The sequence below is a fragment of the Choloepus didactylus genome, chromosome 1 (assembly GCF_015220235.1).
Source record: "Choloepus didactylus isolate mChoDid1 chromosome 1, mChoDid1.pri, whole genome shotgun sequence".
Lineage (NCBI taxonomy): Eukaryota > Metazoa > Chordata > Mammalia > Pilosa > Megalonychidae > Choloepus > Choloepus didactylus.
In genome coordinates, this window is record NC_051307.1 from 93,925,401 (window position 1) to 93,939,415 (window position 14,015).

The following is a 14,015-nucleotide window of genomic DNA, read 5'->3' on the forward strand; positions in this document are numbered from 1 at the left end:
CTATTACTGTGTATCTTGCTCTCTTGGACCCCCTCAGACTGCCAATGCCCACAGCCCCTTCCTTGGACCTTCAGCTCCAAACCCACAGATTGTTCCTTCCTGTCCCCCCAGGTGCCTCTCCTAGAAGCTCTAACCACACTCTCCTGCAATCTGCTGGCATGTCGTTCTTGCTCCAGGTACTCAGGCCCAAAGGTGAGGGGAGCCCTGGCCTCGGGAAGAGGTACTAGAGCCACAGCAGGTTCAGGCCACGTTCCTACGTCACCGGCCTGGGTTGGGGGGTCACCCTATCACTCTCAGACCCAGAGGCTCTCCTCTCTCACCAACCCTCCTGTGAGGCGGTAGGGCAGGCCCCCTGGGCCCCAAAGCCAAAGTCCAGGTAGAAAAGGCTTGGTGGGATGCAGCCCCCTCCCCCAGTCCTTCCAGGCTCTGGGTCAGAGGACCCGGGGAGCACAGGGAATTTCCTCTACCTCTCTTCTTCCTCGTCCTCAATGCTCCTCTCTACCCCAAAAGACACCTCAAACCAGTCCCTGCCCCAACCAGTTCCTCACACACCCTGGGGATCAGATAACAGAAAGTGGGGTGAGAGGAGGGCGGGGCCTCCAGGGCTTGAACTGCGGGGGCTGCAGCAGGAGCCAGTGACTCAGGAGAGGCCGCCTGCAGGCTAAGACACATGTGTGTGTGCACACGCGCACATGCGTGCAAGAGGTGGGTGGGAGGGGGCGAGGCGGACGCCACCACCGGGATCAGGAACAGAGAGGGCCCTGCAGGGGAGACCAGGAAGAAAGGGGTGAGGGTGTGGGGTCTGGGCAGGGGGTCGCGGGAGGCAGATGGGAAGGCCAGGAAGGAGCAATGGAGGAGGCTTGGTGGGAAGGATGGAAGGATGGAAAGCTGAAGGGTGGGTGGGCAGGGACCAGGCTGCTTCCGGGTACTCAAAGGCACCCAGGTGGGGAGCAGAAAGGGGTGCTGCGAAGAGGCAGGGAGGGAAGGGCAGGCAAGGTCAGAGGGGAACGTCATGGCTGAGCCGTCTCCTATTCCTCACGCTAATGGCAGTTTGGCCCTTTACCCACAGGGCCAGAGCCAGAGCTGAGTGGGAACGGGGTAATGGAGGAGGCAGGGTTAGGCAGAGAAAACTCCCCTCAGAGCAGCGGTGTCTGTGTAACAAACCCCAGCACCCAGGAAGGAGCCTGCCCCAGGCCTGTCCTGCCCTCAGGCTGCAGGGCTCCAGCCCAGGAGCCATCCCTGTCTGTTGCCATGGGAACCCTGGAGGCAAAAAAGACCTCTGCCCCATGGCCCCGTCCTCCCTGTGCCCCTCAAGGCATTCCAGAGCAGGTCCAGCCCTACAATGCCTACCTTCCCTCGATGACTGTGATGACATCATTCACTTGGATGTGCAGCTTGTCTGGTTCCTCAAAGTCCTGAAGGGCCCGCATGTCCGTGGGCTGGGCCTGTAGGCACAACGGGTCACTTCCCACCCAGGGAGGGGATGGAGCCCTGTGCAGCCAGCACGGATGCAAGCCACCCCCCCGCTGGGACAGCCCCACCCCCATGGGCACACCTGCCCCTCACCTCCAGCAGGAAGTCCCGCAGGGCCACAAAGGTGGGTCTGTCCTCTGGTTTGTGAGCCCAGCACTGGACCATGACATTGTAGATGTCCTGGGGGCAGTCCTCGGGCCGGGGCAGGCGCTCCCCCTCCTTGTCGATCTTATGCAGGATCTGGAAGTGGGGCAGGGGGTGCAGAGTCTGAGAACAAGAGCACACCCAAGCTCTTCACAGCCCACTTTCCATCCAGCTTGCCTCAGGACTGCAGCTGCTGGCTGCCAGGCATGCCCTCCGGGGAAGAGGCCTGCCCTCCGGGGAAGGCCCCGTCCCCAGGGCCTCCAACCCTGACTCCCAGGTCTAAGCCGCAGAAACAGATGCATACTGCAAGACCTGGAGAATGAGAGCAAACCCAACTCTTCCCTCCTTGACCCACTGGGGCAGTCCCTGAGAGGTCACGCAGGCAAAGGGGTGGGGAGGGCGTCCATCAGGTAAGGGCCAACTCCAACAAGGCCAAGCTGGGAGCCAGGGGCCACCCCGCGGTGGGGCAAGCCCCCCGCCCCTCACCTGGCTGCCATTGAGGCCAATCCAGGGCTCCTGGCCATAGGTGAACATCTCCCACAGCGTCACCCCAAACATCCAAGTGTCACTGGCATGGGAGAAGGTGCGTGTTTTCAGGCTCTCCGGGGCACACCTGGCAGAGGCAGGGATCAGACAGAAGGCTCCTCAGAGTACCCAGAGCACCCCCACCTGCATCGGCCCCGATGGACAGAAATATTCCTTTGACAAGCATGTGCTGTTGCCCCCACCACACGCCAGGCCCCACCGCAGTCACAGAGGCCATGGAGGGACGTCTTGACCTCAGGGGTGCACAGGCGGGGAGCAAGTCATCCCTACCCAGGTCTTTTATTCAAATGCAGCCCGGGGTGACAAGAGGAGGGTGAAGTTTCCCAGGCTTGGGGAAGCAGGGAAAAGAAGGTCAGGAGGCTGCAGGGTGGGCGTGGGTAGGGTGGGGGTGGGGGAACAAGGGCTCAGGCTGTTTTCTAGTCGGGGGTGGTGGGAAGATGACAGCTTCCAGCTTTTAGGCAGGATCCTGGGATTTGGATCATTTCTACAGGAAGGTGTGGGAGGGAAATTTGGACAGGGCCTGGGGAAGAACCAAAATGGATGGAAACAACCACTCTGGCTTCACCCAAACACCGCCATACTCCCCAGGTGAAGGAAAATGCCACTGCAGTGAAGCTGGAAAAGGGGTCTTCTCGAGGGGCTGGAGTGCAGAACAGGTAGGAAGGTGCCCTGGACATTGAATCCAAGGATCTCTCGTGTGCCTCAAGAGCTGGCCCTGCCACCCAGAGGAAGAGGGACGCAGGGACAGTCCCTCAAGACCTTTAAGCCTCTATCTCTCCATGCATCAAACTGACTATACCCTGTCCACTTCCCAGCATTATTTTAAGGGACTCATAAAATAGATGGTTTAATAATTTACCATCCAAACCAGGATGTGAGTATGAAAAGCGGTAGTGTTAATCACTAAAAGCTAACAGGCAGTGTCTGGGATGTATGGTCACCCCAGGTATTGACTAACCAGATGATCACACATCCTTGACTATCGGGGTGTCCCACAGCCACAGCTTTGGCAAGCAGAACTGGACCAACCCTTCTGACTCCAAAACAGGGAGCCCACACTCTGGTCAGTGGTAATAGAGGACCATGATGGTCTCAGCACAGGAGAAGCCCGGGCAGGAGCCAGAGAGGGCTGGGGCGCTCCCCGGGGCTCAGGTGAGCAGCCCCGACAGTCTACAAGGCTGTGTGGACTGGCCCTGCCTGCTGCTAGCTCTGCCTGAAACACGCTTACCGACCAGTCTTTGTCTGGCTATCTGTCCTTCATCTTTCAGGTTTTAGCATCCATACCAAGTCCTCCAGGAAGTCTTTCCTAATACTCCACTGAGCAACGCGCCCCCTGAGGAGTTGCCATGGCACTTATCCCTGCGCCTCCCAGTGCTCCAGTCGCTGGTACAGGGGCCTCGAGATTCCCTGGGTGGGTAGGAGAATGGATGGGGCACAAGAAGGGCACCTCAGACCCAGCACAGGCGTGGGCAGGCCCAGGACGAGCCAGGAGATGTAGTGGGTACAAAAGGTCCCAGGAGCTCTGAGGCCCAGGTCTGCTGTGACCAGGGCAGGGTCCAGACCCCGTGAGCCGGCAGCACCTGCCCCTCACCAGGCAAAGGGCACCTTGCGATGCTCCTGCATGACATAGTGGTCATCGTTCTGGGGCAGTGCTCGCATCAGCCCGAAGTCCCCAATCTTGACCAGGTCCCGGGTGGCCAGCAACAGATTGCGGGCGGCCAGGTCGCGGTGAATAAAGCGCTTGGACTCCAGGTAGCCCATGCCCTCGGCCACCTGCACAGCGTAGCGGCTCAGCGTCCCCAGGAGGAAGTGGCCCTGGTGCTTGCGAAGCCGGTCCAACAACGAGCCCAGAGGCGCCAGCTCTGTCACCTGAGGCCACGGTGGAAGTGGGAGGAATAAGCCTGGATCAGCCCCAGCCCTCCCTCAGCTCCCCATGCCCGGTGCCCATTCCTTCCTGGAGGCTGGCCAGAGCCATGTTCCATGTCCCTTCCTCCAGGAATCCTACAGCTTCCCAGGCCTCTCCCTCCTGTCAGAGAGGGAAACCAAAGCCCAAGGAGAAGCAGCCCAGAGAGGCTCAGGCTAAAATTCCAAAAACTACACTCAAGGGCCAGCCCCTCCAATGGGTACGACTCTCTGCCTATGAGCACAAGCAAAATCCAGAGCGGGACCTGGGCTCTGGCAGACACAGCCAGGATGGAAGACCAGAGCAGGATCCGGGGGCTCTGACTTGTTTCAGGATGGAGGACGTGAGCACAGGCAGGAGGAGGGGCAGACCTGGGGGCCCTGAGACCATGGCCCCCGACACATCCCCCACACCCAGCAGCCCTCACCATCTTCATGGGTGGCGTGAGCACCACCCCATAGAGGCGGATGAGGTTGCGGTGGTCCAGTGAGTGCATGGCATTGACCTCCCGGATGAAGTCATCCATGGCCTCTGGCTGGCTCAGCACATCGGGCTTCAGGCACTTCACAGCCACACTCACCTGCCCAGAGTGGCGAGTGCCAGAGTCACAACATGCCCCGTCCCCGGCCACTCTGAGCCGACCTGCTCCTCCTCCCCAGCTGGCGCAACCATCTCCGCCTCAGATATGCCCATTTTGAAGGGCCCAGGTGTGCATGCAGCCTGGGTGGGGGAGGCAGCTGGCTGACCCCAGGGCTGTCAGCTGAGCCTCCCCTTTGCAGGGGACTCCCCAGGCTAATTATCAACAGTAAGGTAAGAGAGGAGCAATAGGATGATGAGGTATTAAATATTATCATAAAATGGAATATTAAAAACAATTTTCATAGAGAATTAAAATGCTTTAAATTTAATGCCAGAAAACTAATCTATGCTGATCAGAGTTAGAAGAGTGGTTTTTCTTGGATGATGGGGATACTGCCTGGAAGAGGCCATGGGGGGTGGGGGTTCCTGGGCCGAGGGAAATGCTCTGTGTCTTGATCTGGGTAGTGGGTACCTGGGTCTGTACACAAGTAAGTTTTCATGGAGCCATATGTACACTTCAGAATTGTACTCTTCATTGCACGTAAGTTATTCCTCAGAGGAAAAATTTAAAAACATAGTGCCAAGAGAAAAGGGTAAGATTTAGAAAGTTATATATATCCAGGGTATGATCTTAATTAAACTCAACAAAATAACTGGGAAAAAAAGGGCAGAAATGTTAAAGTGGTGGGATTACAGGTGATTTGCACTTTTTTTTAATTCAAGTAGTTTCCAAATTTTTCCAATGATTATACTACCTTTGTAATTGCAAAAAAGGAGACATCCAGTTAAATCTGAGCACCCTGTGAACCTGCCCCCATCCCATTTAAATCCAGCAGAGGGCAGCCCTGCCTCCCAGGGTGGAGAGGGCCCGACACAGCTCTTGGGGGCCCTCCCTCCGCCCTGCCCACAGGACGAGGGGGCTCACCGTCTTCCCCGAGGGGGCGTCCCACTCGCCCCTGCGCACCACGCCGAAGGAGCCATCCCCCAGCTTCTCCAAGAGGCGCAGGTCCTTCTCCCCGATGAGGCAGGTGAGGCTCTGCAGAGGACCCTCCCCCGCCGGGCCCCCTGGGGTGGGCGAGGTCTTTCGGAAGGTGCTCTGGGAGTGATGAGGAGGGAACTCGGCCTCCGGCCGCTTTCCACTGAACACCTGTTTGAAGGCAGCCGGGGCCAGACGGGAGCCTGAGGCTCCAGGGCCAGTCACCCGGTCCTGCCCCACAGTCTACCTGGTGGACCCCGCTAGGCTTCCAGACTGGTTCTGGTGTTGCCAAACTGCCAGGGGCAGCCTGGCTGGGACCCAAACTCCCCCCAGGCCACACCCCCAAACTAAACCCACAGTCTCAGCGTGGCCTCAGGGTGTGTGCCAGACACAGACGGACAGATAGGCAGCCTGGGGCTGCTGTGGCCTCACACCCAGCTGTGGGGTCAGGGATAGCTCAAAGCTGCTCCAGGAACCATCCGCCCCTGAGGAAGCTACAGTCTGAATCTCCTTCCAGTCCTTCTGCCCACCCCTCCCTGGACCCCCGGCCCAGCACAGACTCCAGCCCCTAACCCAAGGAGAAGGGGCAGGAGCCTGAAGGACCCTCCACAAACACCTCCCTGTCCATTTTTAGCCCTGGCCCCTGCTCTGGGTTGACCAGTTGGCGCTGTCTGTCTGCACCCTCCCCGGGGAGTCGGCTGCCCTTCATCCTGCCCAGGGGAGAGGATAATTTTAGTCTGAGGTTCAACTGTGTGTGTGTGTGTGTGTTGTGCACACAAAGCTGGTTCTTGCTGAGGAAGGACCTGGGAAGACAACTAGGCTTCTAGATGGATACTCAGAACTTAGGGCTGAGAATGAAGGGAAACTGGAGGGGACTCTGAGGCCTGGGCTGGAACAGGGGGCCCAAAGTCAAGGGACTGGAGGGGGAGGCCCTGAGGGTCAGAACTGGCCTGGTCAGTGTGGCTTGGCTACCTCCACTAAGGCACCTAGAGTTTTGGCTTCAGGCTGCCCAGTTTGGCCTCTTCCACCCCCAAGGTTGGCAGAGCCTTCTCTTTATGGGTTATGGGGTCTTTCAAATCTGAGGGCCTCTTCTGGCTCTCCTCCTTGTCCTTCCTCCCACTAAGTGGAATCCCTCATGTCTACAAGCAAGGTTCAACAATCAACTCGGGGGATCCCCCCCAGAGCTCCGTGAGGTGAGCCGGCAAGTAGGGCCGGCACCATTTTACAGAAGCTGTGACTGAAGTTGAAGAGGGACCTAAGCCTGTCAGTAGCAGATCCGCAAGTCCCGACACACTTATTCTTCCTTAAAACCTGGGCAAAGAGCTAGAACGGTGTCCCCAGAAGAGGCCACAGGATCCCAAGAGGCAGCCCCTTTGCCCGGATCTCAGCCAGGAAATCTCTGTTGCCCAATCCCAGTCCAGCTGTTCTGCCCTGTTTCCTTCCCCCTCCCAAGCCCAGAGGCCAGAAGCAGGGAGGGAAGGCCCTGGCTGGTTCACTTCCTCCCTCATTGTCTTCCAGACAATGGGCAAAGTTCCACTGAGTCAGAGCTGGGACTCACTACACCACAGCTCCAAATTAGGGCAAGGGGGGAGGGGGTCGCAGGCTGTGGGGAAGAAAGCTGTCAACAGGGCCAGATGACCAGAGAAATCCTCTACAGGATAGAGGTGGGGGGGGAAGGAAGCCATGTCCCCACCTCCCCACACTGGGCGCAGCCCCCGACACTCAGGGCAAAGGCTCAAGTTAAGGTGCACTTGTCTGTGAGCTCCATGTATAGCAATGCCAGACACCGGGAGGGGATGTAGAGAAAGCACACAGGCTGCCCCCCCTCCCGCCCCCAGTCTGTTTCCAGCAGAGGCAGGCACTTGCCAGGCAGCTCTACAAGTACCCTGTCAGGAGGAGGGAACCCAGCGCGACATGCGGGGACGTTTCCTAGGACGGGCATCAGAGAAGGCCTCCCCCAGCACCCCGCTCCCTGCCCCCTCACCTTGCTCATCCAAGACTTGCGCTTGCACATGGCCTTTCTCCTCTTCACAGCCTCCCACAGCCGCCGCTGGCCTGCAGGGAGAGACGAGAACCCAGTGCTGCCGAGGCAGCCCATGCTCCCTCCCACCCCGAAACTCTGCTTCCTATCTTGCAGGCTTCCTCGGACCCCTGGGGTGGGCGCCCCACTAGACACTGCCCAGCACCGTGACACCAGGGAAAGCAACCAGGGGCCTCAGTGAACCAGGTGGTCGCTACGTTCTACTCCTAGGCAGTGGCTCTCAAACTGGATGGAGGCGTTTAACCACCCAAACTGAACAGTAGTGGTCTTCGCCTGACTCTCAGAAAAAATAAGGTAATAGATAGACTTTACTCAATTTTGAGTTTTTCTCCCATAAAATTTTCTTAAGCTGACTGTATCAGGCACCAACTATCCAGGCCAAAAAATGACAAACGTCAGTGTCTAATTTAGCACATTATTACCTATTTAGCTACTTTCAGATGAATGCACTAAGTTTCTAATATTCTACAAAGACTTCTAAGTGCTGCAACCACTACTTTTAGAATAAATACAAAGGTAGATGAATTAAACTTATACAGATCTTTGTGCATGAGAAAGGGAAGGAGACAGACAAGAGACTAAGAGAAATTTAACACGCTGAGTTGTAATCTCCCTTTCTCTACACAAATCTCTGGACATTGACCCCTTATGTTTAGAATAGTGAACAGAACAGATTCAATTTTACACTTACAAAGGAAATCGAGGCAAGGTCTACAAATGTCTAAACAAACAAAAAGGGGGTTGTAGTTAACCCTGACTTGCCAGACCTTTAAGCAAGCCAGATTTCCTTCTTTACAAATACAAATTGTTCTCAGTGCACCTACTCCCAGCCCACCTCAGGGGCTTCTGGCACAGGCAGCAAGAGTTCTCAGGACAAAGCGGGAAAGGGCTCCTCACACAGTCTTGAGGGTAAGGGATATGAAGGGTTGGTGGGGAGAGGACAAGCAAGCGCAATGTCCCCACCTACCAGGCCGGCCCATGCCAATCTTCTCCAGGTCCTCATTCTTGACGTACTCAAAGTGGGACAGGCGGGTGACGTTGAGGTCGTCGCGGAGCCGCAGGAAGTACTGCTGTAGCTGCACCTCGGACAGCAGCTCCAGGAGCCAGCCGGTGCCCTCCTCGGGCTGCATGCTGCTACTCCCCAGCCTCTGCGGGGAGGGGGAGAGCGCTCAGGGACCAAGGCACACAGGGAGCTTGGAGGGGACTCTACCCCTGAGAGTTGCAGGCCCACCCACATTTTGAACCCTGGAACCCACCTCCCCGCTTCCTGCCAACAACAAGGGTAGAAATTGGGTGGCTGGTATACAGCCCTGGCCTGGGAGTCAGGAGTGTGGTTTTTCTCCCAAGCCCTGCAATCTGTAAGCCGAGTGTCCTGAGATACGTATCACTGTGCTCAGTTCTCTCATCTGTTCTTAAAACTCGCCTGGGGTCACAAGCCCTTTGAGAATCTGATGACAGCTGTTGTCTCTCCAGAAAAATGCACATATTCTCACCAATGAAGTTTTAATAAAAAATTTTTTGGGGGTGCAGTATCCCCTGAGACCCATCATGGGCTCCCCAGAACTGATGGGCCCCAGGGAAAGACCTCAGGAGGACCAGATGAGCACTAAGCTGGGTTCCTCCCAACGCCTAACATTCCTGGACAAACCCTACACTCCACAGGACTACCACAGTGCCAGAGCAGGCACACAGTAAGAGGGAGAGGCGGGTACTGGGTGGGCCTGTGGACACCCTCTAAACGAGGCAGCTCCTGACAGTGGTTGTCCCGGAGGACTGTAGCCCAGCGTTATCAAAGCTTCCCCGTTTTTCAAGAAATGGAAATCTGGATTTATGTATGAAATCTTGCCATTAGTTTTTTTTTTTTTTTTTTTTTTAAGGTAACATATGCACATGGTAAAAAATTCAAAAGGCACACAGGAGCCTACGGTCTCAAGTCTCGTTCCCTCCCCTACTGTACAACCACCCAGCGCCCCTGCCCAAAGCCAGCTGCCATCAGTGTCTTTTATGTGTCCTTCCAGGCTCTGCTTTCCCTCCACACAAATATTTACATATTATCCCCTTTGTTCTGTTCCTTGTTTTCACTGAACATTATATCTTTCTGATTTTCAATGCTGTCAACTAAGTCAAGTTTGAAATACACACACACACACACACACACACACACACACACAGTGTGCAGACCGAACAAAACACCTCTGCCAGCCACAGTCAGCCAATGGGCCACCAGCGAGCAGCCTCCGAGCTGCATTCTCTTTGGCACAAAGAGGCCAGTGGCACCCTCAAAGCTGAGCAGCCTGGCCCACCAGATGCCAAGCCCACCCCTATCCTCAGAGCTGAGCATTTTAACCAGGCCAGTCCCTGACCCAAGCTCGATCCCTCCGAGGAAGAGGGCAGCAGGGAAAGGGCCAGCTGCCCTGCAGGGGCAAGGCGACCCCTGCCTCCCCATCGCAGAGGTGGCCTTGCCCCAGCTTTCACCATGCATTATACTAAGAGAAGCTGCACTCACAGCCCGGGCCCGGCGTGAGCCTCCTGCCCCCACAGTTCCCAGCGTCTTGCCAACACAGTGCCAGAAGTTCAGACTTTCCCAGGCAGTTCAGGGCAGTACAAAGAGTGACAAATGGGAATGAGAAGGCCTCAGTTCAAGCCCTGGCTCTTTCACCAACGGGGCTGGAGCAGATGGGTGGTTTTCAAACTTTAAGCTGCAACCCTTTACTCTGATGGCTCTCACAAGGGCTACACACCCCCTAAGGGGCATTTTAGGTTGTCACAATGTTGGGGGGGGGGTTGGCATGAGTGTCATTTAGTGGGGAACAAGAACTATCTGGAAATGAACACAGCAGTCTCACACATGGCCCCAAATCCTACACAACTTTCAATTAATTCAAAGGAAAAGCCCGTTTATTATCATCTAAGCCTATAACCTAATTCTATTTTACACACCAATAAGAAAGTACTTTAGCAGTTTTCCTGGAATGGAACTAGTGTGGAAACTGAGGAAAACAGGACTTTGCTTTGTTCAGAACATAGCACAACCTGTTCACTATTTTGGAAAACCTCACTGAAGGTTGCAACCCACCTGTATTATTTTAAAAACCCTTCTCAGTCAGCTTTTGCAGATGTCCCCTTTGTAGCAGTTCTACCTGAGGTCTTAGCAACTGACTACTTTGTTACACCTCATGTAGTCATACCGAAGTACTGACAAAGTAGAATACATAAAAAGGTGTCAATCTGGCATTTCTTTACGTCACATTTGGCATCATACTGATTTTTTTTTTACTATACACACACATACACAACACACAGTAATCAGGTTATATCTCAATTTCATTTAAGAATGGTTAACAATAAAAACAACTAGCACTTCTACTGCTCATCCTATATGCCAAGTACAGTTCTAAGCACTTACATATTAACTTGTTTATCCTCAACAAAACCATGTCACCAAAAAAAGAGGGTGTGATGTTTTAGAGGGTGGGTGCCACTGCTCTCCAGAAGAAAACCCCACAGGTACACTGTGAAAACTACTCTGCTAGGCAGTCAAGCAGTGACCCCACCCCCTACACAGTTCAGACTCAAGAGGGGTTCCCAGCCCCCACCAGGGCAAGAGGTCTGTGGGCCCCCTCCTCCTCTTCCCCATCCCCAAAGTCCAGGGACTCCAGGCTCCCCACCCCGGCCCTCCCCTGGGGTAGGAGGCAGCCCCTGGGAACAGCTTAAAGCTGAGCCCTGGCTGCTCAGGGCTGGGGGAGACCCAGAGGCCCCTCGCCTGAGGCTACTTAGAAAGTCCAGCTCTCCCCCTGCAACGCCAGCTAGCAAACCTCGTCCGCCCGCTCAGCCAGCAGGACGCTCCCTCCCCTGCTCCCCAACCCCCAGCACAGGGCTGCTCTGTGTGGGGGTTTATGGGGGAAGCCTGGAAAGAACACTGGGATCCCAGTGAGAAGGGACTCAGGATCCTAGGTCATGTATAACTTTACCGCCACTAAGCCCAGGATGACCCTGGACAAGTCCCCTCCCCTCCCCCACCGCGTCTTTGTGAAGCACAGCGCACTGCTGCAGCTCCTGCCCGCAGCCCCCACCCTGCTTGGTCTTCAATTCTGCGTGTGCCTGGCCCCAGGACAGGACGGACTCCGCACCCGTGTCTGACACATGTGGCTCTCGTGGCTGGCGTGCACAAGCACACACCTGACCTGCGCCGCTGCACACTTTTTCTGACTTGCCAGCAAGAAGGCAGCAGCGGAGAGGTGAGGCCGCTCGGCCCAAAGCCACCCCCGACAAGCCCTGGCTGGAGGTGTCCCTTGGGCATTCTCAGTCCTGCCCTCTGCCCCTCAGCAGAGTGCCAGCTCTGAGGAGCCACCGCCCGCCCCCAGCCCCCTACTCACTGTGTACAGGTGTCGCCGCAGTCTGGCCAGGAGAGGGAAGGAGAGCTCCAGGCCAGGGAACCGACAGGCCGCCGGCATCTCCACGGAGCTGGACCCCAATGGGTCCCCTGGGGCTCTGGCCCCAGAAAGTGGAGGAGCAGCGCTTCAGGCTTGCCCAAAGGGGAAGCTGGCCAGGGGTCTGCCCCAGGAGCCCCCCAAATCCCACACTGGGGGTGGGGAAGGGGGCAGAAGAACAGGGTAGGTGCCCTTCTCTGCTGCAAGCCTGGTGGAGTTTTCACAGCTGGTCTGGCAGGGAGCAGGCTAGCTCTTCTCCAGCCCAAGTCTCTGTCCCGTTTCTCTGTCTTCTCTCCAGTGCAGTGGTCACAGCTCCAGCCCTCCTCCCTGGCTCCCCCACCCGCCTGCCCGTCCTCCCTCCTGCCTCCCTCCCTCCCCAGCCGAGCAGCCCTGACACTGGCTGAAAAAGGACCTTTCTGAATCACTGCCAAGAGAGCAGCGGGAACGGGGGGACTCTTCCTCCCAACCACCCGCGCTGCCCCCCTGCCGCCCCATACACAAGGCCCCCTGTCTCTGGCTTCCACCCCAGCCCCCACAGTTGCAGACAACTCCTGGGATTTGGGAGTGGGGGCTATGTCAATGGAGCAGCAATGTACAAGAAGGGGCAGCAATGTACAAAAGGGCTGCAGGCCCCCCGACAGGCTCATCTGGGACAGAGGGGGGCTAGAACACAGCCTGAGTTGGGGACCTGGACTCTAAAATGTCCTCCCTGGACTCTGCAGGGGAGACCCTCCCCCTCCCCCAGTCCCAGCCTTGGCTGGGCGTCTCCTGGCTCAGACCCTAATGTGGCCCTGTTACCCTGGTGCCCGACGGAAATAGGAGGCCGGCAGCCTGCCAGAGTGGGGCAGACCAGCCAAGAGGGTGGGGTGGGGGTGAAGGCTCTCCACCCCCTCCCCTGGGATGGCCTTGTCTGCTGCCTACAACACTCAGGGTGCCTCCTCCCCAGTCCAGCTAGCCAAAGTCCCAAACCCCCTCCAAACAAACAAACATGCCCCTAACCCACTGCTAGAATGTCCCCACCCCAGAGCTGGAGGAACCCAGGCTGTAAGATGGCTCTTCTATGTCACCCCACACAGAGACAACAATCCCAGCTTAAGAGGCCTGGAGACACTCCATCAAGCCTCCATGGGCCCCCCACGTTCCTAGAGCTGACAAATGATCCTTCTGCCCCTCCTCAAAAGGGCACCAGCTGCTCTTACATCCCCCCCTCCTTGCTATGGCCCCCAGACACACCTGACAGCTGCAGGAAGTCCTCTCTGACTCCCCCAGCACCCCCCACCCTTGCCCTGGGAGCCCCTGTTTCTTGCACACTGCTCTCTTGTCCCTGTCCAGCTGGCCAGGGGGACTCAGCTGGCTGGTGGGGTAGGCAGCTGGAGTGGCAGAGGTTTGGGGAGTCAGCATCCCAGGCTCTCTTTCCAGGGCCTCTCTCAGTGTTTGACCTCCTTGGCAGTGCCTGAAGGGACAGCCATTTCTTGGTCTGGGGGTGGGGGTGGGGGAACACCTCTAGCAACCAGCCCCTGTCACCTACCACCTAATGCTTGTGGAGCCAGCCAGGTGCAACCTCCCCTCAGTCCAAGTGAATCACCAATCTGCAGGCCAGTGTTAGAGCTAATGGACAAAGTGAGGTCAAGCCAAGGTCACACTGGAGTTCACTTTGCCCCAAACCATGGCAGACCATGACCACAGCTCAGAGAAGCCTACAGCCTACCCCCCACCAGGTACTACCCTGAAGGAGAATCAGAGGCCTGGCTTCAGGGGGACAATTTAAGCAGGGCTACCCCCTCTACCACAAGACGGGGTATACTGGGTCACACTGGCCAGATGAATATCTAGCTACCCCCAGAAAGATGTGCCCCCAATCCACCAGATTCAATGCCTGACCCTTCCCTTGTATGTGCCATAAAAACCAACCTTAGAAGCTTG

General features: G+C 56.6%; 1 protein-coding gene across 10 annotated transcripts in view; it reads right to left on the bottom strand.

Annotated features, from left to right (window-relative positions):
• The window catches only part of TNK2 (tyrosine kinase non receptor 2), a 42,290-nt gene that overhangs the window by 10,907 nt on the left and 17,368 nt on the right, over positions 1-14,015 (bottom strand). For 2 of the 10 annotated variants that reach the window (XM_037837540.1, XM_037837529.1), the window contains exons 1-9: positions 12,039-12,397; positions 8,626-8,810; positions 7,606-7,702; positions 5,571-5,792; positions 4,494-4,646; positions 3,755-4,032; positions 2,104-2,230; positions 1,567-1,713; positions 1,351-1,445 (exon numbers count right to left, since the gene is read on the bottom strand). In XM_037837540.1, the coding sequence (XP_037693468.1) occupies positions 1,351-1,445; positions 1,567-1,713; positions 2,104-2,230; positions 3,755-4,032; positions 4,494-4,646; positions 5,571-5,792; positions 7,606-7,702; positions 8,626-8,810; positions 12,039-12,116 (1,382 nt within the window). In that variant the 5' untranslated portion in view covers positions 12,117-12,397. Of the gene's footprint in view, positions 1-1,350; positions 1,446-1,566; positions 1,714-2,103; positions 2,231-3,754; positions 4,033-4,493; positions 4,647-5,117; positions 5,550-5,570; positions 5,793-7,605; positions 7,703-8,625; positions 8,811-12,038; positions 12,398-14,015 lie in introns of those variants that run through there. The other 8 variants (XM_037837553.1, XM_037837559.1, XM_037837504.1 and 5 more) reach the window with 7 other exon arrangements.